The 25,677-nt window shown below is 38.9% G+C and overlaps 1 protein-coding gene across 2 annotated transcripts in view; it reads left to right on the top strand.

Annotated features, from left to right (window-relative positions):
* Positions 1-25,677, top strand: part of she (Src homology 2 domain containing E) — a 60,065-nt gene that overhangs the window by 793 nt on the left and 33,595 nt on the right. The window contains exon 2 of one of the 2 annotated variants that reach the window (XM_051923251.1): positions 7,247-7,379. In XM_051923251.1, coding sequence (XP_051779211.1) covers positions 7,247-7,379 — 133 coding nt within the window. Of the gene's footprint in view, positions 1-7,240; positions 7,380-25,677 lie in introns of both variants that reach the window. The other variant, XM_028794866.2, reaches the window with a different exon arrangement.

The following is a 25,677-nucleotide window of genomic DNA, read 5'->3' as shown; positions in this document are numbered from 1 at the left end:
AGAATCCGAGTTGAGACTGGACAGACGTAGGCGCAAACGCAGAGTGGTCACAAAACAGTGCAAACATTATTAAAAATATCCTCGAATTAGCTTTGGAGGAAATTTTGAAATCGGAAGATTAAAGAATATTATTTATTTTTCCTTTGGAATACTTGATTGAACGTGACTGGCTGATCTGCAAGCCACTGGCTGTGGAAAACTTTCACGATATTATTTTCCTAGCATTTTTCTATCGTATGTATAGGTAAGAAAACACAAAAGCAAAAACGAATGAATTGCTAATCTAGGTAATTTGGATGTGTAAAAGGCTGCAGTTACTGGGAGTTCCACTAACATTTAGATGTAGTTATGTAATTTACATACTACCCGAATAATGAAATCAGTAAGCTTATTTATATGTTCTGGATATTACTCGAATTTGCACTTTCCTGCCCCTTCAACTTTTACTTGTATTATTGGTGCACCGTTTAAGGGTTATTTATAAGGACGTATAAACACATAAAATAAGAATTAATTCCCATTCATCTATCTATACACCCATCCATTCATCTGTTCATTCATCCGTTTTTTGTTCTGTGTTAATCTGTTTTCTGAAAGCCTTATCCAATTTCGGCAATGTGAGCAGCAAGGAAATAATCAACCTCTTATGGGCGATTAATTAAAGTGTCAGCAAGAAAAAAAATGTCAACTACAAATTACTGTTATAAATTGCCTGTTGTTGTAGAGCAGGCCAGATTATAAATTCAGACTTAGTTTGGTCAGCTATGAGGTAAAAGACAGACCCCTTTGTAGATCTATCTATCTATCTATCTATCTATCTATCTATCTATCTATCTATCTATCTATCTATCTATCTATCTATCTATCTATCTGTCTGTCTGTCTGTCTGTCTGTCTGTCTGTCTGTCTGTCTGTCTGTCTGTCTGTCTGTCTGTCTAGTTTCAAACAATATATAGGCACTTTCACCTGAAAACTCACAGTAGCAGCTATATCAACGTGTCCCCACTGCATTGCACAGACTTTTTATATATAGTAGTTACACCTTAAGTTTTAATTTGACACCGGCGATTGTGGGGTGTGTGGAGGGGATAGTGCCAAATGTATACAAATGTTCTAATTTAGTTTGTATTCATGTTCGGAGCTTTGCGCGTTAAGAAAATGTTAGCAATTTGTCTACCACTATTCCCAACTTTTATACTTATTTTTTGTAAAATGTATCTACATTTGCTTATGTAAATAATGCAAACCTTTCAGCCTGTATGTAACATTTACAAAGCTATTTAATTCCCATCATTGAAACTCAGGTTAAAACAGTCCTTGTCTATGGTATTGTATAAGCTATATCTTTTCTTCCAACATTTTTCCTCTCCCTTTGTAATTACTGCTTTTGATGTTGGATCTTAACTGATCTCACTATCCCTATTTACTGTATAGTTAGTGCATTGTTTTATTCATACTGTAATGCATGATTTTTTGTTTTATGACAGTGTCTTGTGTAAAGGGACAAATAAAAAAACTCACTAATTCCAATATAGTGTTGTGGAGGCCCTGAGTGAAGCAGAAACCACAAAATACAGGGGCAGGTTAGAGCCACTAATTAACACAACATAGTCCTAAAACCAGAGTAGCCAAAGAAAACCCACTATGACACAGGGAGAGTCTGCATGCTCCAAGCAGGTATATGAACTTAGGACCATGGGCTTTTGAGACAGAAACATTAACCATTGTGACACTAAGGTGCTTTCTTAAACTGTCCAGTATTATAGGAATGCTACCTTTTTATCCTCTTTAAATTACTTAACATTGTCTCAGACGTCACGCAAACTAAAAGGTTAAAACTTTTAAAATCTGCTTCTGAAATATACCTTGGCCATTTAACACCACAAAGCCTTTATGATCTTCTTCGTGGTGCCTGCTGAAATTTAAGTAAGGTGTTTCTGTTTATATCTGAGCCGAGATAATCAGCACCCAAGGGCGCTATTGGAGACCCCTTTTGAAATCCTATTGTGCTCATATTTGTGCTATATGAAACAACATACGCTTGCTCACAGTGCTTACAAATTTAATTGGGACAAGGGTATTGTGCAAGTTAGAATGAAAATATATAAACAAGTATATCCTCCTTAATGTTATTTTATGGCATTCAGTTTACAAAGTTCTACATACAATTAATAACCTTATTACTGACCACCTAATAGATTAGACAAACTGCACAACTCTCCTGTCTGATTGCTGTATGTGCATGCTTTCGATAGCCAGTTACACCCATTGCTGCATTGTTCAAATTGCCAAATATTGTTCTGTGTTCAAGGTTATACGGCTGATAGAATTGCAAGGAAGTATAATGGCAAAGAATACCATTTTTACAAGTGGCTGGATGCGCCTCTGGGCAATACTTTGATAACACCTGAGAATGACATGAGAACTTTTCAGGCTGATGGTGACTGAATGCCTGTGGTGAAAGCAAATGAATGGCTACTGTAAATATGAGAAGGATGTTCGCTAGACTGCTGTGTGCGTTTCTTTAGATTCAGTTTAAATCACAGGAAACATTGTATTTGCAAGTTAATATGAAAAGAATCAGCTCACAAATTCATCAGAAGAGCTTACTGGACGTCCAACTGTGCATAATTAACTTATTTTAGTATATTGAATGAAAGAATTTAAAGATAAGAATTTTTTCCATAATTATTTTCACCAACCACATAAAGTAACCAGCACTTTGTATTACTGAGAAAGTCAAAGGAAATATCTGTCTTCATTAAAAAATAATTCTACTGAATATATAGGAAAGACATAAAACCCTTTTAATGGAAGATCAAAGTTAGGTGAAAAAGAGTGTCATTCATTGCTATAGTTCCAGGTTATAAAAAAAAAAGACTCGGTTGTAAAGAAAAGCATTCCCTTCCTCTGACAAGACGGATGTATCCATCAGTCACCTCTTTTCCTTTGTTAAAGCTCAGAGACCGAACTCTGTGAGGGAGCTCGTCATATGATATCCTGCTCACCAAGGTGCAACTGGCAGAGTTCTGTGCCCATTAACTGCTCATTCCAGATTGCCAATTGCAGATTTTAAATCCATTACTATCATTCAGCACCATGCTGCATATTTTGGACTGTGACTTTATGTCAAGATTTTTTTCTACAAAAACTGAAGTAATCTTATGATTAAAAATGTTACAAAAGCTTAGATGGAGTAAAAAAAGTGTACATGGATGAATTTTAATATACTTTATAATTGTGTTAAACATACATGGTAAAAAAGTGCTTCATTAAACTTCATTAGAAAATCAAGATCAGGTAGAGGAAGGTTGGATTGAACATTTGTTAATTTCTATTCTGAGTGTGACCAGGATGAGCATGGTTAATTCAAAAGGAAAATAAAAATGTATTAAAGATGGGCAGGATTTTGACGTAGTAGTTAAGATACCTTAAGGTTTCAGGGATCATGGTCACTGTATACAGTTAGGTCCATAAATATTTGGACAGAGACAACTTTTTTCTAATTTTGGTTCTGTACATTACCACAATGAATTTTAAATGAAACAACTCAGATGCAGTTGAAGTGCAGACTTTCATCTTTAATTCAGTGGGGTGAACAAAACGATTGCATAAAAATGTGAGGCAACTAAAGCATTTTTTTAACACAATCCTTTCATTTCAGGGGCTCAGAAGTAATTGGACAATTGACTCAAAGGCCATTTCATGGGCAGGTGTGGGCAAGTACAGGGATTGTGGATTGTGATATCAATTAAAGCTGAAAGTCTGCACTTCAACTGCATCTGAGTTGTTTCATTTAAAATTCATTGTGGTAATGTACAGAACCAAAATTAGAAAAAAGTTGTCTCTGTCCAAATATTTATGGACCTAACTGTATGTGCAGTTTAAACATACAGTACTCCTTGTGTCTGGCTGGATACTCTTGTATTCCACTTTTCCAAAGCAATGCATGTCACACCAGGTTAACTGGCAACTCCAAACTAACTTATGTTAGTGATTGAATATGGTTGTGTTCCTGGATGAGCCCTGCAGTGGACTGATATTCCATGCTGGGTTGATTTGTCTTAGCACATGGTGCTGCCAAGATGCCCAATCGGCCTCTGCAACCCTGAACAGCGTTGAGCAGGTTTGAAAATGGATGGAAAGATAGATGTGATGAAAACTGGAAAATATATGGAGAGCACAAACACACTTTACCCTGGTCCACAGTATACATCAATCAGCCACAACATTAAAACCACCTACCTAATATTGTGTAGGTCTCCATTGTACTGCCAAAACAGCTCTGACCTATCAAGGCATGGTCTCCACAAGACCTCTGAAGGTGTCCTGTGGTTTTTGGCACTGAGATAACAGCAGCAGATCCTTTAAGTCTTGTTAGTTGAGAGGTGGGGCCTCCACAGATTGGACTTGTTTTTCTAGCACTTCCCACAGTTAGATTGAGATCTGGGAAATTTGGAGGTCAACACCTTGAACTCCTTGTCATGTTCCTCAAACCATTTGTGAACAATTTTTGCAATGTGGCAGGATGTTTTATCCTGCTGAAAGAGGTCGATGCCAACAGGGTATATCATTGCCATGAGGGGTGTACGTAGACTGAAACAATTTTTAGGTAGGTGGTACAAGTTAAAGTAACATCCACATGAATGCCAGAACCAAAGGTTTCTCAGCATAACAGTTCCCGGAGCATTACATATTCTGTTGCTTTATAGTACCCTGCTGCTATCTCTTCCCCAGGTAAATGATACACATACCCAGCTGTCCACATGATTTAAAAAGAAACATGATTCATCAAACCAGGCCAATTTCTTCCATTTCTCTGAGGTCCCGCTCTGATTCTTACATGGCCATTGCTGGCACTTTTGGTGGTGAACAGGGCTACACAGCCTTTATATAGAGAATGCTGCAATGCACTGTGTGTTCTGACACCTTTCTCTCATGGCCAGCATTAAGTTTTTCAGCAATTTGTATTACAGTAGGTGTTTTGTGGGATTGGACCAGAAGGGCAAGCAAGCCTTCGCTACCCATGCTAATCAATGATTCTTGGGTATCCATGATCCTGTCATTCTATTGTTCTTCCTTGGACCACTTTTGCTAGGTACTAACCACTGCATACTGGGAACACCCCAGAAGACCTGCTAATTTGGAGATGCTCTAGCCCAGATATCTAGCCATCACAATTTGGCAATTGTCAAAGTCACTGAAATCCTTAAGCTTGTCCATTTTTCCTGTTTCCAAAACATCACCTTCAAGAACTGACGGTTCATTTGCTGCATAATTCAGTCTATCCTACCCTTTGGCAAGTGCCGTTGTAATGAGATAATCAATATTATTCACTTCACTTGTCAGTGGTTTTAAGGATGTGACTGATCTCTGTATATTTGCATCACAGAATTATGGAGGATCATTAGAAATGCATACTTCAGAATCTTCAGTGTATTGTAAGTGTATTCAATTTTGTTAACCTTATGTACACTTTCCTGGTCTTTAGCAGTCTTGTAGTCCGATCAATCAGTCCTACAGTCATGCTAAATGATCACTATGTTATTAGACATGCAATTAGCACATTTTTTCAGAAATATGAAAGTGTCTTTTATAGTGATAAAATACTCATTTTCTAACAGACCAGAGGAGAATTTGTTCATATCTGAGTTTTTGCTGCTTTAAAACTATAATGCTTAGCTGCTTATACAGTTAAGTTCTCAGTGTTGGTTTGATGAAACATATCTGTCAAAGAGCAGCTACAATATCAAAAGCAGGTGTCTTGCATCTAAAAACCAGGAAATCATCCATCCATCCATCCATTATCTAACCCGCTGAATCCGAACACAGGGTCACGGGGGTCTGCTGGAGCCAATCCCAGCCAACACAGGGCACAAGGCAGGAACCAATCCTGGGCAGGGTGCCAACCCACTGCAGGACACACACAAACACACCCACACACCAAGCACACACTAGGGCCAATTTAGAATTGCCAATCCACCTAACGTGCATGTCTTTGGACTGTGGGAGGAAACCGGAGCGCCCGGAGGAAACCCACGCAGACACGGGGAGAACATGCAAACTCCACGCAGGGAGGACCCGGGAAGCGAACCCAGGTCCCCAGGTCTCCCAACTGCGAGGCAGCAGCGCTACCCACTGTGCCACCATGCCAACCAGGAAATCAAATAAGTCAAAAAAATTTAATGTCTTAGCACACAATGTGGAATGAGAGCAGCCGCTCTGAACAATAATTAATTTGGCTCAGAATCATCACTATTTTACATTTTCATTTTGAATGTACACTATGTACTTTATGGGTGGCACAGTGTCCCAGATATTCAGCACATTATTGTCTGTGCATATTTGGCATGCTCACCTTTGTGTCTGTGTGTGTTTTCTTACAGATATTCGTGTTTTCCACCAAATTTGTGCATATCAGATTAATTGGCTATTCTAAATTTGCCCTGTTTAAAGGAGAGCTTGTATGTGAACGGGCCTCATGACAGGTTTGCCTTGTATCCAGTGCTGGTGCCTGTATTGTGCCTATTACCTTGAATTTTATTGGGCGGGTTTGAGGATGTTATGTTGTTGATATTTAACATAGACTTTATGGGCTAGTGCTAATACTGTTCTGGCCACATCAGGTACAAGACAGGAGCAGCCCTGAATAAGACACTATACCATCACAGTGTCCATTAATGCAAACATCCAGATTTAAATAAAACAATTTTAGGATCATCAACTAACCTAACATAGCATCTTGGAAATGTGAAAGGAAAAAATAGGTATCAAGAGGAACCCCCCACAAATTCCACACTTCACATTTGATCAATGCTAAGTTTAGCTGAGATCTTTGCTGCAGGGTTCTGAATCAGATGTAAAGTGTATGAGTTGAGCAGGTTGACAATAAAATATTGTAAAAGTAAATACAGCTTATAACAATTTACAGTATTTGTCATCTTTGCGTAGTGAATGTTTTGCTATAATAATTGGAAAATAGATAGGAAAGAAAGGCTTGTTATTTTGATTGACTTTAAATCAAATTTCCATACTCATTTCTTAAACTCCAGTCCCCTTAATAACCCATCCACATTGCTCCTCTCCCATTAAAGTGATAAGATAGGAACCTCTAGACTCAGGTACTGTAAGCTTTATAACCAATTTGTCTGCCTGAGTCATTAACTGTACCATGCTTTTCACTATAAAGTAGATTATTCAAGAAAGTCTTTTCTTGTGAATAATATAGTTGTTTTCCACAGCAACAGCAGCAGGTGATAATTCTGGAAGACTATGCAGACCCTTATGATGCTAAACAGAAAAAGGAACAAAGGAACGCAGAGCGGGTAGGAGAAAATGATGGCTATATGGAACCATATGATGCACAGCAGATGATAACAGGTAATTTCTAGAATCTTTTCACTTATAATCTTTCTCGTGGTGCCGCAGTTGCTGATGCTACCAATGGATCTTGTGTATATTATTTTTTACTCTTGTATTACTGTGATCAGAGGTGGCCGTAGGAGTGTGCGGGGCCTATGGCTGACCAACCCCACGTGGGGCCAGTTACATCAAACGCTGTTACCAGTATGTGTGGACTGTATAAACTTGCGTGCAAATTAAATAAAAAGAATGTTAACATACACTGGATATTCTCATTACAGTATTCAGCTAAATTTTTGCAAGATAACACACAGACTTTATCAAAATATAATGATATAATCTATTAAAAAAGTGCAATTCATAATTCGATATGCAGTATGTCATAGTCATAACTCACACTGATATCATGTCAGCCAGTTATCATTAGCGATATGTGTTTTTGTGCATCAATTTTCGGACTATGGAATGTTTTCAAAGACGTACATGTATAGAATTTGACCTTGAAGAGGGATTTTAAAAGGGTTCCTCTTAGAAGCATCTCAAATATATATATATATATATATATATATATATATATATATATATATATACACATATATATATATATATTTATATACAGTAGAACCTCTGGTCACGAACGTTTCCGAACACGTACAAATTGGGTTATGATCAAAAAGTTTGCCAAAATTTTGCATCTGTTCACGACCATACGCTCTAGTGGAGAACAAAAACACTGGCGGCCAGTTTCCCTATGCGCATTTGTACGCGCCAATGATTTCCCATTCTCCGTTTCCCATTTACTTTTGTTTGCGTATACAGGGCCTAACAAAGCAGCTGATGTTGCAAAAGGAGTTACAGTGTTAACCAAGCATTGGCCTCAAGTGCTGGAAGAGGCGGAAAAACTGTTGCTAGTGTGGTTGAACGAGAAGCAAGTTGCAGGGGATAGCGTAAGCGAGGTGATCATATGCGAGAAAGCCAGGAAGATTCATGGCGATTTGCTGAAAAAAAATCCTTCTTCAAGTGGCGAAGGTGAGGAATTTAAAGCCAGTAGAGGATGCTTTGAAAAGTTTTGCAAGAGAAGTGGCATTTAATTTTTTCCCCTGTGCTTAAAACTCATAAAAAAGTTTACAGCGAGCAGTTCGTAAGGGTCTAGCGCGAACTCTTACAATGTTAGTTTTCTCTGTTGTTCAAGGTTTTCTCAGTGTTATTCAATGTTTTTACATTGAGTTTACTATTATACTGTGCATTCTATGGTATAATTAACTATTTTTGTGCTTAAAAAATGTACATATTTACATATAGTTCGTACAGTCTGGAATGGATTAATTGTATTTACATACAATCTTATGGGGAAATTATGTTCGGGTCGCGACCAAATCGGGTCACGTCCAGAGTTTTGGAAAGAATTACGGTCGTGACCAGAGGTACCACTGGACTGGAGAATATAACTTGACAAATCCACTCAAACGGGACACGACACTTGCCACCCCCAAATGCAGCTCTTGACTGAGACAAATGTATGTGCGTGTGTGTGTGTATATATATATATATATATATATATATATATATATATATATATATATATATATATATATATATATATATATATATATATATATATATACACAGTGGGTACGGAAAGTATTAAGACCCCCTTCAATTTTTCACTCTTTGTTATATTGCAGCCATTTGCTAAAATCATTTAAATTAATTTTTTTCCTCATTAATGTACACACAGCACCCCATATTGACAGACAAAAAAAAAGAAATTTTGAAATTGTTGCAGATTTATTAAAAAAGAAAAACTGAAATATCACATGGTCCTAAGTATTCAGACCCTTTGCTCAGTATTTAGTAGAAGCACCCTTTTGAGCTAATACAGCCATGAGTCTTCTTGGGAAAGATGCAACAAATTTTTCACACCTGGATTTGGGGATCCTCTGCCATTCCTCCTTGCAGATCCTCTCCAGTTCTGTCAGGTTGGATGGTAAACATTGGTGGACAGCCTTTTTTAGGTCTCTCCAGAAATGCTCAATTGGGTTTAACAGTCACAGAGTTGTTGTGAAGCCACTCCTTCGTTATTTTAGCTGTGTGCTTAGGGTCATTGTCTTGTTGGAAGGTAAACCTTCGACCCAGTCTGAGGTCCTTAGCACTCTGGAGAAGGTTTTTGTCCAGGATATCCCTGTACTTGGCCGCATTCATCTTTCCCTCGATTGCAACCAGTCGTCCTGTCCCTGCAGCTGAAAAACACCCCCACAGCATGATGCTGCCACAGCCATGCTTCACTGTGGGGACTGTATTGGACAAATGATGAGCAATGCCTGGTTGTCTCCACACATACCGCTTAGAAATAAGGCCAAAAAGTTCTATCTTGGTCTCATCAGACCAGAGAATCTTATTTCTCACCATCTCAGAGTCCTTCAGGTGTCTTTTAGCAAACTCCATGCGGGCTGTCATGTGTCTTGCACTGAGGAGAGGCTTCCGACAGGCCACTCTGCCATAAATCCCTGACTGGTGAAGGGCTGCAGTGATGGTTGACTTTCTACAACTTTCTCCCATCTCCTGACCGCATCTCTGGAGCTCAGCCAATGTGATCTTTGGGTTCTTCTTTACCTCTCTCACCAAGGCTCCTCTCCCCCGGTAGCTCAGCTTGGCCGGACGGCCAGCTCTAGGAAGGGTTCTGGTCGTCCCAAACGTCTTCCATTTAAGGATTATTGAGGCCACTGTGCTCTTAGGAACCTTAAGTGCAGCAGAAATTTTTTGTAACCTTGGCCAGATCTGTGCCTTGCCACAATTCTGTCTCTGAGCCCTTCAGGCAGTTCCTTTGACCTCATGATTCTCATTTGCTCTGACATGCATTGTGAGCTGTAAGGTCTTATATAGACAGGTGTGTGGCTTTCCTAATCAAGTCCAATCAGTATAATCAAACACAGCTGGACTCAAATAAAGGTGATCTCAAGGATGATCAGAAGAAATGGAAAGCACCTGAGTTAAATATATGAGTGTCACAGCAAAGGGTCTGAATACTTAGGACCATGTGATATTTCAGTTTTTCTTTTTTAATAAATCTGCAACAATTTCAAAAATTTTTTTTTTGTCTGTCAATATGGGGTGCTGTGTGTACATTAATGAGGAAAAAAATTAATTTAAATGATTTTAGCAAATGGCTGCAATATAACAAAGAGTGAAAAATTGAAGGGGGTCTGAATACTTTCTGTACCCACTGTATATATATATATATATATATATATATATATATATATATATATATATATATATATATATATATACTGTATATATAATATATCTCCATCCATCCATTATCCAACCCGCTATATCCTAACACAGGGTCACAGGGGTCTGCTGGAGCCAATCCCAGCCAACACAGGGCGCTAGGCAAGAACAAATCCCTGGGCAGGGCGCCAGCCCACCGCAAGGCACACACACACACACTGGGGACAATTTAGGGTTGCCAATACACCTAACCTGCATGTCTTTGGACTGTGGGAGGTAACCAGAGCACCCGGAGGAAACCCACACAGACACGGGGAGAACATGCAGACTTCACGCAGGGAGGACCCGGGAAGTGAACCCAGGTCTCCTTACTGCGAGACAGCATGCCATCATGCCGCCCTTATATATATACAGTATATATATATAGTGACAAAGGTTCTATATAAACACCGACCCGACACAGATGTACACGGGAGGCACACGTAATAAAACAAATAAACGTTTATTTTCTTCACCTGTGGGACACGTCTTCCCAGTGTCCCGCAGGCACAACACAGTCCCACAAAGACAAAAAGCACAAGCACAAATAATCTCTTCTTCACCACCACTCCTCACCAGCAAGCATTGTCTCCCTCCTCCTGACTCTGGCTCCTGGAGTGGTGGCTGGTGGCTGCTTTTATAGCCCACTCGGAAGTGCTCCAGGTGTTTGATAACCCATTTCCGGTTGCACTTTCAGGTGTGGTGGCTGAACCACCCACTTGGGCTCAGGAACCCCTGCAGCGCCCCCTGGTGTCCACCTCCGATCCCATGGAGCTCTGCAGGTATCCGAGGCACCACTGTCACCCAGGGGGGCTGCCATCTAGCGACCTGGGGGAGATATTGTGTAGTCCACGTCTGTTCCCCCAGATTACATACACAAGGGGTGTCCCAGCCGGGGCCCACCACAATATACTGTGTGTGTGTATATATATATATATATATATATATATATATATATATATATATATACTGTATATGTGTTTGTGTATGTATGAAGCTCATGTATATTCTTTTAAGCTGATATTTTCTTTCAAACATCATTCTATACCTTATCTGTATAACATTTTGGAAAACTGAACAATAGTTCTCTGTGGATTAAAAAACAACTTGCACAGACACAGAAAACTTTTTAAAAATAATTACTAAACTTTGTTCAGAAAATGAAAACAAATATAAAAAGTAACATCATCTGGTATTCCTTGTAAAGGAAAAGTGTATATTAGTGGTAGCATTAATTGGTTGGCATTTCAAACATTACCAAAAATAATATCTCGCTGTACTGTAAAGAGAAAGAGAATCTATAACCTTCAGAAACTATATCTTGGGTTTTGCTAATCTAGAAAATAATCTCCATAAATCTTTAAGTTGGTAATAGTTGGAAATAGTTCTACACTTATTTTGATATCATTTCTCAACTGCCAGGAATAGCAGTATTAAATGAGAATTATCGAGAGACAATTCTATTCATTTTAATTCTTCTTTTAGAAATATTACACAGTATGTTTTTTTTTTTTTACAAAATTTTACAGTGAAGTACTTGATAAAAGGAAATGTGTTTAATTAAAGAAAAACGAAAAAAGAAACCCAGAGCTATAAAATATCCTCACCTACAAACCCTCTTATACCTGCACATCTACAAAGATAGAATATGTATTTATAATAAAACTTTCAAGTTTTTTGAGGTAGCCTGTTAATAATTGCTCATTTTCATTTAAATGACAGAGCTGGGATTTCCATCTTCTCTTTCTTGCATCTTTGTGTTAGTCCAGGGTGTTAAATGTGACACATCTGATGGTCATAGTTGTCACCATTATAAAAGGAATTAATGAATGGACTGCATCCTGTTTAGAGCTTACACGGGAGGCAATGCGACTAACAATGGTTTTGTGTTCTTGTAACAGAGCTTTGTTTCTAGTTAATTAGTATTTTAGGGAGAAATAACAAACAGAAAGCATTTAGAACATACTGTAGGTTTATACAGCTTGAAAACTGAAAGAGTTGCCATATATACATACTCATTCAGGCAGGGTGTCAAAATTTACTCTGCAAACACTGGAAAAAAGGTGAAAAATAACCCCCGGGCAGGGTGCCGGTCCATTTCAGGGCATGCACTTCCATTTACATTTACATTTACATTTACATCATTTAGCAGACGCTCTTATCCAGAGCGACTTACAACAGTGCTTAGTAGTCTACGACTGTTCTTCAGTCTTTAAGGCTAGGATTAAATCTACTGTCATTAAACAAGTTACCGCTGACCAAGTTGTATACAAAACCCTGCTAGAAGAAAATAGTAAGTTAGTACAAAATTTTTTTTTTTTTTTTGAAAAAAAGGGTAGAAAAAAAAGTATGGGGACTTTAGTCCAAGTGCTGTTGAAAGAAGTGTGTCTTCAGGCGACGTTTGAAGACAGTGAGGGTCTCCACTGTTCGTACAGCAAGAGGAAGTTCGTTCCACCACTGAGGAGCCAACACTGCAAAGAGTCTTGATGCATGTCGTCCTCTTCTTTTAAGTAAGGGTGGTTCGAGACGTGCAGTGCTTGATGTTCTGAGACAGCGAGAAGTGACACGCTGCTTGACCAGTGCTGATATGTAAGGTGGTGCAGCTCCAGTTTTGGCCTTAAAGGCAAGTGTTAGGGTTTTGAACCTGATGTGGGCAGCCACAGGGAGCCAGTGCAGGTTCCGCAGCAGAGGTGTAGTGTGCGAGAATTTGGGAATATCAAAAACGAGTCTTGCAGCTGCATTCTGGATCAGTTGAAGTGGTCGTGTTGCCTTTAGTGAAAGTCCAGACAGCAGAGAGTTGCAGTAGTCCAGCTTAGAGATGACCAAGGTCTGGACGAGCAGCTGAGTAGCCTCTGTAGTGAGAAAGGGGCGGATTCTCCTAATGTTGTAAAGGAGATATCTGCAGGACCTGGAGAGGTTGCTGATGTGTGGAGAGAAAGACAATTCTTCGTCTAGAGTGACACCAAGACTTCTTGCCGTTTTTGAGGGGACGATAACCGAGTTGTCAAGAGAGATTGCAAGGTCAAGATTCGGAGATGAGTTGCCTCTGATATACAAGAGTTCAGTCTTGCTGGGATTCAACTTGAGGTGGTGGGAAGTCATCCAAGAGGAGATATCAGCAAGGCAGTTTGAGATGCGGGTTGAGACCTGCTGGTCATCGGGTGGAAAGGAGAGAATGAGTTGACTGTCATCCGCATAGCAGTGGTAAGAGAATCCATGTCCAGCTATTACCTTCCCAAGAGAACCTGTGTATAAGGAGAAGAGAAGGGGTCCTAGGACAGAGCCCTGAGGAACACCAGTGGTCAGTCTTCGTGGAGCTGACTGGGAGCCTTGCCAGGCAACCTGGAATGTCCGGTCAGCAAGGTAAGAAGCAAACCATTGCCAGACAATGCTTGAGATCCCAAGACTAGTGAGAGTTTCCAGAAGTATCTGATGGTTGACCGTGTCAAAGGCTGCAGATAGGTCCAGAAGTATGAGGACTGAGGACAGGTTGGTAGATCTGGCTGTGTGAAGGGTTTCAGAGACAGCAAGAAGTGCAGTCTCGGTAGAATGAGCTGCTTTGAATCCAGACTGGTGAGGGTCAAGAAGGGCGTTATTAGATAAAAACAAGTTAAGTTGGTTATAAACTGCTCGTTCCAGTACTTTAGAAAGAAAAGAGAGCAGGGATACTGGTCTGTAGTGGTTAATATCTGAGCAGTCCAGAGTAGGTTTCTTAAGAATTGGTGTGACAACAGCAGACTTAAAGGCAGTGGGAACATGGCCAGTCGTTAGGGAGCCATTAACTATGTGTGTGATGTGTGGGAGAAGATCCTGAGAGATGAGCTGAAATGTACCTGAGGGGATAGGGTCGAGTGAACATGTTGTGGGGTTGCTGGCCGTCAGGATCTGAGACACTTCCTCGTGAGAAAGTGGAGTGAAGTGATGAAGCTGGGTTGCACAGGTCGGTTGAGAGTGGGTGGGCAACATGTCAGTCTGAGGGAAGGAACTACAGATAGTAGCAACCTTATCCTCAAAGAATGTAGCAAAGTCCTCTGGTGAGAGAGCTGGGGAGACAGAAGGAGATGGTGATTTAAGCAGTGAAGAAAAAGTGGCAAAAAGTTTGCGAGGGTTAGATAAGGATTTATCAAACTTGGTTCTGTAGAAGGAAGATTTGGCAGAAGTTAGGTCAGTAGCAAACTTTGATAAGAGAGATTGAAAAGAAAGGAGGTCATTGTTATGATGCGTTTTCCTCCATCTTCTTTCTGCTGCTCTTAGTTGTCTGCGGTTGTTTCGTAGTGTCTCCGACAGCCATGGGGTCGGAGAAGTACGTTTTGGCCTTCCATAGACCCTCACTTACAATTTAGATTTGCCAATTAACTTATCATGCATGTCTTTCAGGATATGGAGATTCTGAAGTACCTGGGGGAACCTCCTACACCAGGAATCATGACATGCAAACTCCATACAGACAATGAATGGTTGTAGGATTGAATCTCGGGACATTGCGTCCATGAGGCTGTGGTCCTAACCACTGTGCCATAATACCCGTTCAGTTACAACTTATAACATATAAAAAATATTGTGTGGTGAGTGGCTGGGGGCGGTACCCAGCCGGGACGCCCGGAAGAAGGGATTACGCCTCCTCCGGACCACAGGGGGGCGACCTCCATGGTGGCTATGGGGACCATGGGAAAGGAGCATGGAAGCTCAACCTATAGGGGCCCGTGGTCACTACCAGGGGTTGCCCAAATGCCTGGAGAGCCCTGGTCCTCAGCACTTCTGCCACACCCGGAAGTGCTGGAGGGACAAAGACCAGGGACACCCGGAGTGCTGGAGGGTGCACAGCCAGCACTTCCACCACACCAGGGAGTGCCGGCCAAAGTTCATTGGGAGGCACTTGGAGCACGTCCGGGTGGATATAAAAGGGGTCCCCTCCCTCCATTCTATGGCTGGAGTCGGGTGGAAGAGAATGGAGCTCGGAGGAGAGAAGTGGAGGTTGTCAGGAAGAGAGAGAAAGGTATTGTGAGAGGCCTGGACTGTGGGTGATTTGGTACGGAAGTACTGGGTTGTGTGCACTGTAAATAGGAGAAAATATGAATAAACGTGTGTTGGTGTTTGAACCTTCGGTGTCGGCCAGTCTGTGTCCAGGCCAGCTTCCACAATTGTTTCTTAGAATTTTATCTAACTCTTTAAATGGCTGTCACTCCCATGACAGTAATACTTAAGAGCTTAGAAAGTGTTGAACTGCTTTCACCAAGATGTTTTGCAGTAATTCAGCTGTAATATATTTGTTGAGCCCACATTATAAACTGAGACTGCAACTATATTTGTAATATTTAATCTGGAATATTTTTAAAATTACTGTTATTACAAAATTTTTAACCTTCAAAAACTAATATTGCTTTGTTCACACACTATAGTCACATTGCGAAATGGAAGGAATTACACTTATAATCAGAATAACGAAAACTTTGTGGAGACCTGTCCTGCCTTAGGATGTCTGATTCTATTAGTGGTGCTTCACAAAATCTGATTTCATTACATAAACATTTAAGAAAATTTTTAATCTGTTTGTGTGAATACTAAAAAAAGTCTTAAGTCTAAGTTAAATGGCATGAAGACAGCTTATTATAAGATTCATGGCCTTCTTCCAACATATGCCATTTTATAGCTCAAACAATAGTTATAAATAAGCTGTCATCCGTATGTTTGATACTTAAAAGAAACAACAATGTAAAGTGTTGTTTGAATCTTGTTATGTACATCATAACCGCAAAAGAATAGTTGATACAGTCTGGATTATACTCATGTAGTGAATAATTAAGCATGAGGCAGCAGGAGAGTTGGTGGGTTCGGATATGAGGTTAGGGTTAATGGTGATAGTGATGGCCTTGTTTAAACTCAGTGGACTTTAATATTTAAGCAGGTGGTTCAGTTTGAGTCAGAGATTTTTCATGATATCATGTCCATCCCATATACATGTTTTACATCTTTAGATACACATTTCATTAAGTAACTGTCCACTTGTGGACATGGAGGACTCAACTTAGCCCAAGTAGAGGGGAGAAGAAACAACAGCTTCAATGCTTAAAGACTGGCTTAAAAATGTATACCAGACAGCTGGAGGAAAGCTGGCTGGAAAGCCAAACTAAAAAAAAGAAAGAACCAAATGTACAGGAAAGATAAAGTCAAAAGTAGGAAAAAATGTTAAAGTTATGGTTACTTGCAAAATAAATAATGACTAAACATCATAGGCAAAATTTCTTGATAGCATTAGGTGCAAGACAGGAAGCAATACTGTATGGGGTGCCAGTTGAGTGTAAGGCATCCATTTGAATATATACATACACACACACACACACAGTCACACTTACTTTAGAGCCAATTTAGAATCATCAACTGACTGCAAAAAATCTAATAAAAATATCTGTAAATGAAACTTCTAAACTAAGCATGGGGGGCCTATTTAAATATTCTGACTAATTTGACAATAATCCTAGGTGATTGGTGTCACGAACAACAAATGGGACCAATGGCATGTTAAGTGTAAGGAACAAGTTACCAGCAATACTTAAGTAAGTTTATACTGTACTTGGTAAAAAGTGTACAAACCATAGAGAAATGCAACCTGAATCTGAGCTTGAAGGCATTACACTGGAGAGGCGGAATTTACATCAGTGACAAGATTTGTGAGACTCTCTCTGGCTTTCTCGAAATTAATGAGGCATGCAGTCGTAGATGAAAGTGTTGAATCTCGACAGTTCTCATCATGTTCTTAAAAAACCCAAATATTTACTTAAGAGAGACAAAGACATACAAGAAGTGAATGAAAGATGGAGAAGCATTCAAATATGTATTTACAGTGTAAGTAAAGATGGACTACAACACAGTACTATTTAAAAAACAGGACATTTACACTCCAGCCTTCTGCTTAAATGCAAGCAAGATGACAGTGTGATCTAACTCCATTCTTTTTACAACTTTATAGGACATGAGTATTAATGAGTACTCCCTCAGTAAGCTGCTTAGTTACAGAATAATATGATTAGTTTTATTGACAACACACATATTAGAACTAAACCCCCATATTGCTGGTCTGAACATGCAAATCTGTGACATCAAGCTCCTTATAAGGACCGTTATTAGGAAATTGCTGAAGCTACATAAGATGCATCAGAACTTTGCATCAGTTAGGTGGTGCTCTGCAGTATTCTCCAAAAATATGCGATGGCACTGGTATAAACATCCATTTTTTGTTTTCCTGAAACCAACTAATCAGTCTGCCATAATGACTATTCTGTGATATTTTACCACTGCCCCATTTCTTTGACATCGCTTGAATACCATTGCCACAAATGAGTACGTTATCCAAGGACTTTTTTCATCTCTGTCACTAGTGCAGACATTGCACAGTCCCTGTACAGTTACCTTTGTGACATCTCCCTTCTCCTACACCATAATTTATTTACTTTTACTTTTAACAATGTGCTGCAATTGGCAACAATTTAATCATTACAATTTTTTTGTGTCGCACAGATATACATCTGGAGGTTTAATTTTAATATTCTTGTGCATTTTATGCGTACTTCATTTATTACACTTTTTCATAGGTAGATAGTTTGAATACCCTTATTATTTTATAATTTAGCTTGAATTGCTTCATATCAGCGTGGTAAAGTGAGGTCCACGGCTGTGTGTGGTGGGGGCTTGGTAGCGTGGCAAGGCGGTTCCTGTGTGCGATGCAGGAGCAGACGGCCCTGCACTTTGTGCAAAGGTGCAGGACTCCCATTGACCGTAATTGGTGCTGGATGCTGCTGATTGCCGCAACTGTGCCATGTCCCTGCTTTAAAAAGGGAAGCGTGAGTGCAGGAAGGAAAAATAGGAGAAATAAAAAGGGCAAATCAGAGGAGAACAGACTGACCAGTGACCGTGAAAGAGAGATGGAGGTTGAAAGGGAAATGGGAGAGAGGCAGAGATGGAGAGAGAGAGAGCTCCCGAGCTTATCGAGTGAGGCCGGTGTTCGGGAGTGAGCTTCAGGACCATGGAAACAGAAGGCAGTGATAGAGGCACTCCTACTGAGCACTTTTTTGGGGAGAAGGAATGGCCTGAGTGACACGGTCACCCCACAAGGGCCAAAGGTGAGCACCAGGACAGACGTGTGGGGCTCGTCGGGTTACCTGCAGATGCTGAAGGAAGGGCAGCAGGGAATGGAGCCCAGTGAAGAAAGTTGACTGTACCTGTCAGCGGGCATCTCCTTATACTGCATTGTCCAAATAGGATAAGTGGAGGAGATGCCAGTTTTTAAAGGGAAGCATTGGGGCTCGCTGTTTTACAATCTCTCTAGCTTTTAATCTCATCATTTTTAATTGAATATTTATTTTCATTTTAACCTCAACAGACACTTTCTTTTAACTGGATTATTTATTTTTTTAGAACTTTGTACTGCACTTTGGGATACTGTTGTTTATTTTAATAAAAGCACTTGCACTTTTCATCATCCTCTTGCTTGGTGTGTTTGTAATCTTCTGTTCAGCTCATCCCAGTTATGACTATTGACGGTGTCAGGGTCAAGAGGCTCCCAAAATGGAAGAGGGAGCAAGGAGCCAACCTGCACCATCACAATCAGATTCTTATTTGAAACCACTACTTTCATCAAAACTTTAGACAACCATGCCTCTTAAAGTAAATATTTTTTTGGGTTGTTGTTTAGTTCCACCAGTAACATGTTATCCCTTCTCACCAATTTCCATGCAAGCCTCCAACAAAAGGACAGATGAGCTTGGTGAGAAATTAGTGAGAAGAGCACAAGTGAAACTCCCACTGTTTATTACAGGGAAACTGGACAATATAAGCAAAATATGAAGAAACGTAAGATATCCTGTTTTGATTTTGGTGGACCTTATAAACTGAACCATGAAAAAATAATTTGATGGGCAGCTAGAACAACAGAAACACATATAGCTAATTAAAATTGAGTGTAAACCTAATAAGTGAATTGGCAGTCCTCAAGTAATAACAAGTACAAATACTATAGGCCACAAATGAAAGTCAGAAATGTGATTTAGTGAACCCAGTTAAGCCAGGTTAGGGTGACAGATATTCTAAGTGTATACTGATAACATTGGGCACAGGGAACCAACTGTGCATAGGGCTGTACTTCCTTCCAGAACACACTCATGCCCACACTCACACTCACTCATACTCATAAAAGGCCGGTTTGAGATGTGACATAAATATATGTTACCCAGAGAAAATGCCATGCAGACACAAAATGACACATGACCTATATACAGAGTGACATGGCAGGAATTTTCCTAAAGACATGAAGCAGAAGTGCTAACTACTGGACCATTTAATTTCTGCACAGGAATTGTGTAATATTATTTTATTGTTTAATGTTTTAGGTAGTTGTAATCTACAGTGTTCTCAAGATTTAATTTGTGATCAAGATGGCACATTTTTATGGAGATCTTGATGGCAGAGTTTCTCAGTTACTAGCAGTTTCCTATCTATCTATCTATCTATCTATCTATCTATCTATCTATCTATCTATCTATCTATCTATCTATCTATCTATCTATCTATCTATCTATCTATCTATCTATCTATCTATCTATCTATCTATCTATCTATCTATCTATCTATCTATCTATCTATCTATCTATCTATCTATCTGCTGGTATACAATATAATAAACAAAAGTACATTTTACTTCTAGAGTGCCTTGCCAATGTTCAACCTGCTTAAGATCCGGATACATCACATACTGTGTATTACTTGCTAAAATACTTCCTCAGTTTTATCCAGTGAGTCAGAGGTGGAAACTGGACATATCTTGTTTTTTACCCCTGAATATCACAAGATGTGTGAATGGTTTGCCATAGTTATATAAAAAATTTGAGTCTATTTTTCTATGTCATCATCATTCATACAGTCCTGCAACATTGGAGGCTATCAATATGATCTTGCCTTCAACAAAGCACTGCAAATCCTGCTGTTTTATATGTGCATTGTGCATACAAAAAAATCAAACATCACAACAATATGTACCTTCTATTAAAACAAGTTAGAACATATATGCTTGGCATAATTGCATGTATGGGTGCATTTATGGACTTAAAGAACTGTTTTAAAAGTTAGAGAATTTTTTACTTTTTTGTTTATTTATTGTTTATTAAATATTTTTGTAACAATAAGTGGTAATGAAATGCAATTCATCAGATAGCTTTCTTAAACACCAGATTCCAAGTTAAGTAATTTTAAAATTGCATTTTTTTTTTAACTATTGAACTGAACCAGTTGTTGGTTGTGATGGCGTCATGACTGTTTGTAGTTCACATATCTTTAAAAGCTTTTGATAAAAGTAACTGAATGAGTGTCAAAATCTTTGTGGAAATCTCAAGCTAATACTGTTGGCTGTAATAAACCATGACTGATTGCAGATCATTGTGGCACATTGCTTTTATTTATAGTGTTAGTAAAATAATTATTCATTAAAATCCACAAATAATGCAACCGTGATGTTGTTTTTAGTGTAACATAAATTCTGAGTTTACTGTATGTATAACTGTTTACAGAGCCATTAAAGCCTAAGGAACTTTGTTCCTATTAAATACAGTTCGAGATTGGTTACGAGACATTTTGCTTTCCTGACTGATTGGTGGTTGCATTTATTTACATTTACTCTTATAAAGATCATTTAACTTACCTAGTACAACATTAAGGAGCAAGATAATTAAGTTGGTGTAGCTGAGGGTTTTGCAAAGCTGCTGATGTGATGCTGTGTTTTCTGCTTTTGCTTGAGTACAATTGGGAATCTAGTTTATCACAGATAGGAAAATATACACATGTAAATAACTACTATCAAGGTGAGTTAAAACAATAAGTTAATCTGTAATACAGGTCTCATGTAAGGTTTATCTATTTTAGAGAAAATTCACCCATGCATTAAAATTCGAGCTTTTCAAATTTCAAAAATTTGTACAGCATGTTCTATATGATATATCTCAATGAAAATTGATCTTTCCCACTGTTTGAATATCTCAATAAAAACTGAGCTTTCCCAACAAATTTCCTTGAAGAGTAAGTGTGCCAAATATCAACAGACAGCTGGTGTTCTGAAACATTTGAAATGGACCAGGTGATGTACAAAAAAACATTGTAGTGAAAACAACATTCATTCAACTACAATGAATTACCAAGCCTGATTAACAAAATCAAAATCAAAGTTGAAATAACATGCATAGACATGGCTCTCTATGGATCCTTTTGAACTAACTAATATCCTAATGGATTTTGTAATTAAATCCAAAACCTTGCACACTAAATGCAGCATGCTGACACCTTAAATATCCTCAGGAAGATCACAAGTTACATGATGTACCCCCATGGGGGATACTTGGTGACAAAAGAGCATCTATGATAACAAAAATGATGATGAAATATTGACACAAAACAACATATAAATGTATAATATCAAATAAATGGTCCACAGAGTGCACAAATAAGCTTTATAATACCAGAAGCCTTAAAAAATATAACAAATGGGATCCATGTTGTGTTATGTGAACAGGCAGACAGACAGACATGACAATGACTGTAAATGCACCCAATAAGAAGCATAAGTTGGTTATATTGCCAAGTGAAAGATTGACAAACATTTCAGATCTCCATATTGTTGAAATTTGCCCTGGCTTTCTGCAACACTGCAAAAAAAATAATAATAGTAAAACAAGAAATTCTGAAAGTGGAGGGATGCATGTTTGAAAAAACAATATTGTAAGTTTTATTTAATTTTTTAAATAAAATGTTTAAATAAGCAGACAGCACAATGGTGCAGTGGGTAGCAGTACTGCCTTGTAAATTTAGTATCCTGGGCTAAATCACACACTCATTTGTTGTTTGTGTAGGGTTTGCATGTTTTCCTCATGTCTGCATTGGTTCTTCTCCACATACTCGAGTATTCCAACAAACTTTCCCAAAGACATGCAAATTAGCTTAACTAATGATTGTAAATTTACCAGTGTGAGTATCAATGTGCGTGTGTGAGTGAATTGTGCAATTGACTGCTGCCTCTCTAGTGCTTTTTGTGGTCTTGTGGCCAGTGCTAGCGGGATAGGATCCACCCCTTGAGAACCTAAAAATTGGATTAAGTAAGTTTGAGAATGTTACAGTATGATGTGTTTAGATAAGGTGAGTAGCTCACATCCATCTGGAATGCAGTCCCATACCCAGAAAGCAATGGAATGCAATGGTGTTGTTGTCCTTGTAAGTTTAGTAAAATTTTACTTGACTGGGTAACTGATATAAATCAGTCACAAACACTGGTGAAAGGTTCATTCAAATAAATGATTTCTAAATTAATTTATACAGTGTGGGATAATTAATTAGCACATGTAGACATGCTTTCTGGAGTGTGTTGAGGATGGAGCTGTCGAGAATGAAGAGATCCATGCAAATGAAGTTCACAGTGTTAGGTAATGAACTTGGTGTTAAAAATGGAGAATGACCCTCCAGGGGTGTTTCTGTAGAAACAAGGGCATCTATCTAGTAGAACAGGGGTAGGTAGTAGTAGGGGTGCTTTGAAATTTACAGAAAAATGACTTACCTGCTTAAAACTTCAGTCCTGTTGCCTGTGACTGGGTTCCTGCCTTAGCCATTATAAGATTCACAGGCCATGATTACCTAGTATTGATGATGCCACTTTGGCAAGTGATGTCAGTGTCTGTGGAGAGTCAATCTGTCTCTATCCTCAGCCAGTTCTGTCTTTACAGTTAGTCTGGCAGGCTGCCGATGTCCCTGTCCTTGGCTTTTCTTCAGTCATACAGCATCATAGTGGTGCTGTGGTGCTTTTTGCACTCCTGGTTAGGATTATCAGAATTACACTAAAAGAAGGCTGCACTTTTCACATTCCATGAAGGGCCATTTCGTTATTGACAACCCTTGACATGATGGTGAATGACTGGACTTTCAAAAGAGCAAGAGGACCTTTGCTGTGTCTAACTCACATGTTTGTTTAGTTACACAACTGCACATAGTTTATTTAATGCATGCAAAGTTTACTGGACAAGGACAGTGTGATTCAAAAAGAATTCTACATTGTCCCAAGACCCCATACCCACCACTCCACCATGCCTTGTTTGCTGTCAGACAGTGAAAACAGTGTCAGCAGGAAAACAGCATTCTCATTTCCTGGAATGGTGTTCAAGCTGATAAGGAGAAGAAGGGTGTCGAGACCACTGGTCTGTAAACTGAGAGACATCTCCGCATGACTATAATGCACTAGATACCTTAACTCTTTCCATTCTCAGCTGATATAAACATCAACTTATGACCAGAACAATACATATCTTTATTTCTTATGAATTATAATTTTATTTTTTAATTGCATTTCTTTTTTATTCCTTATAAAGCACTTTGAGCTACACATTTTTTTCCTGAAAATGTCTTATAGAAGTAAGTGTTGCTGTTTTCTTTAATTAGAAAGATGTGATAGATATTCTATGTGATAGATATCTCTTATTTTTGGAAATCTAATGTTAATCAGTGTCTGCACCGGGCTAATAGTGGCTCATTTCACACATGTTGCTAACCATGTCACAAATATTTGCTGTCAGGATCACTACCCACTTACCTGAGGCTGAGAATTTAATATATAACAGTTATCAACTGAGGATATCGCTGAGTCACTTTGGTATACAGTATGTGAAAGAGTGAAACACAGTGTACTCCTGTTATAGATTTCCTGGGAATCATGTGTAAAAGAGACTTCTGAACTTTTGTCAGATGTGTCCAGTTTCATCCCCATTTGACTCTAGATTTCAAATCAATTTTTTTTATGAACCTACTTCATTTTGAATGTTTCATGACAAGATTATGAACAACTGGATTCTATCCTGGTGGCATCAGGTACATAGCAAGATCCATCCTTGCACATGACAGTCTATTAGAGGGCACTCTCAGTCAGTTTAGCATAAACTAGCCTAACATGCATATATTAACCTTCTTAGTCAAAAAGAGAAATGAGATATTGAGCCTATACTGGTGAAATCAGGTTCAAAGTTAGAGCCAATTTGGATAATACACCAGTCTATTGTAGGGCAAACTTATGCATAATGTAAATGTGTCAGTTAAACAGTTAAACATATCTTTCAAATGGGGGATTCAGAAGAAACCATGCCGATAAAGGAAAAATGCAAGCTGCCTCAATAATTAGTAGACTGGTTATTATAGTGAATTGTGGTACTTCTGAGCACCCATTATTTTTCTGCTTGTTCACAACAGTATTTTGTAGTTTTGTATTTTGTTGCAGAATGTTTAGTTAGTTGGTGGCACTGTGGTGCAGTGGTGCTCCCCTGCAGTAAGGAGACCTATGTTTGCTTCCTGGGTCCTCTCTGTGTGGAGTTTGCATGTTCTCCTTGTGTATGTGTGGGCTTCATCTTGTATGCTCCCATTTTCTCTCACTGTCTATAGACATTCAGATTAGGCCTTTTTTTTCATCAACCACTTTGGGATAACAATTTCATTGTCCTGCTGTATTGCAGCATTTATCTTAGAGGAATGTTTCTCAACCTTTGTTACCTTGGGACCCAGTTTTACCTTTTTAAATTCTTTGATGATCCACAGACAGCATTCGAAGAGAATGGAGTATTTCCCCCTTTGTGAATTGAGCATGATTAGAAGAGCAGCAAGGGAGGTTCCTTTTGGTGAAACAGGCTCAATTAGAAACGGGGGAAAAATATCGTACAGCATTGTCAAATGCATTCAGTAGACCAGGGTTGTGTCACATGTGACAGTAAATCTGAAATAAATTGATTACAATAATTTCTTTTATCAATGCCTAGCCTTTTTTTGAAAAAGCCAATACTGTTGTCATTCTGCAAATTGTCATTAAGTTTGTTATCCCAATTAACAATTAGCATCAAGTGCTTTTTGAAGTTATAAAAATAAAAAAAAACCTGGGTGCGTTCCCTGGCATATGCAAGCAAAAACTAATTCATCCCCACCACCCAAATTATCATCCCTCACATGTGCATGTGCGTCAGTGTTACCAGGTATACGGTTT

Source organism: Erpetoichthys calabaricus, chromosome 2, assembly GCF_900747795.2.
Source record: "Erpetoichthys calabaricus chromosome 2, fErpCal1.3, whole genome shotgun sequence".
Classification (NCBI taxonomy): domain Eukaryota; kingdom Metazoa; phylum Chordata; class Cladistia; order Polypteriformes; family Polypteridae; genus Erpetoichthys; species Erpetoichthys calabaricus.
Note: the sequence above shows the minus strand (reverse complement) of the source record. Positions and strands in the feature narration are given on the sequence as shown.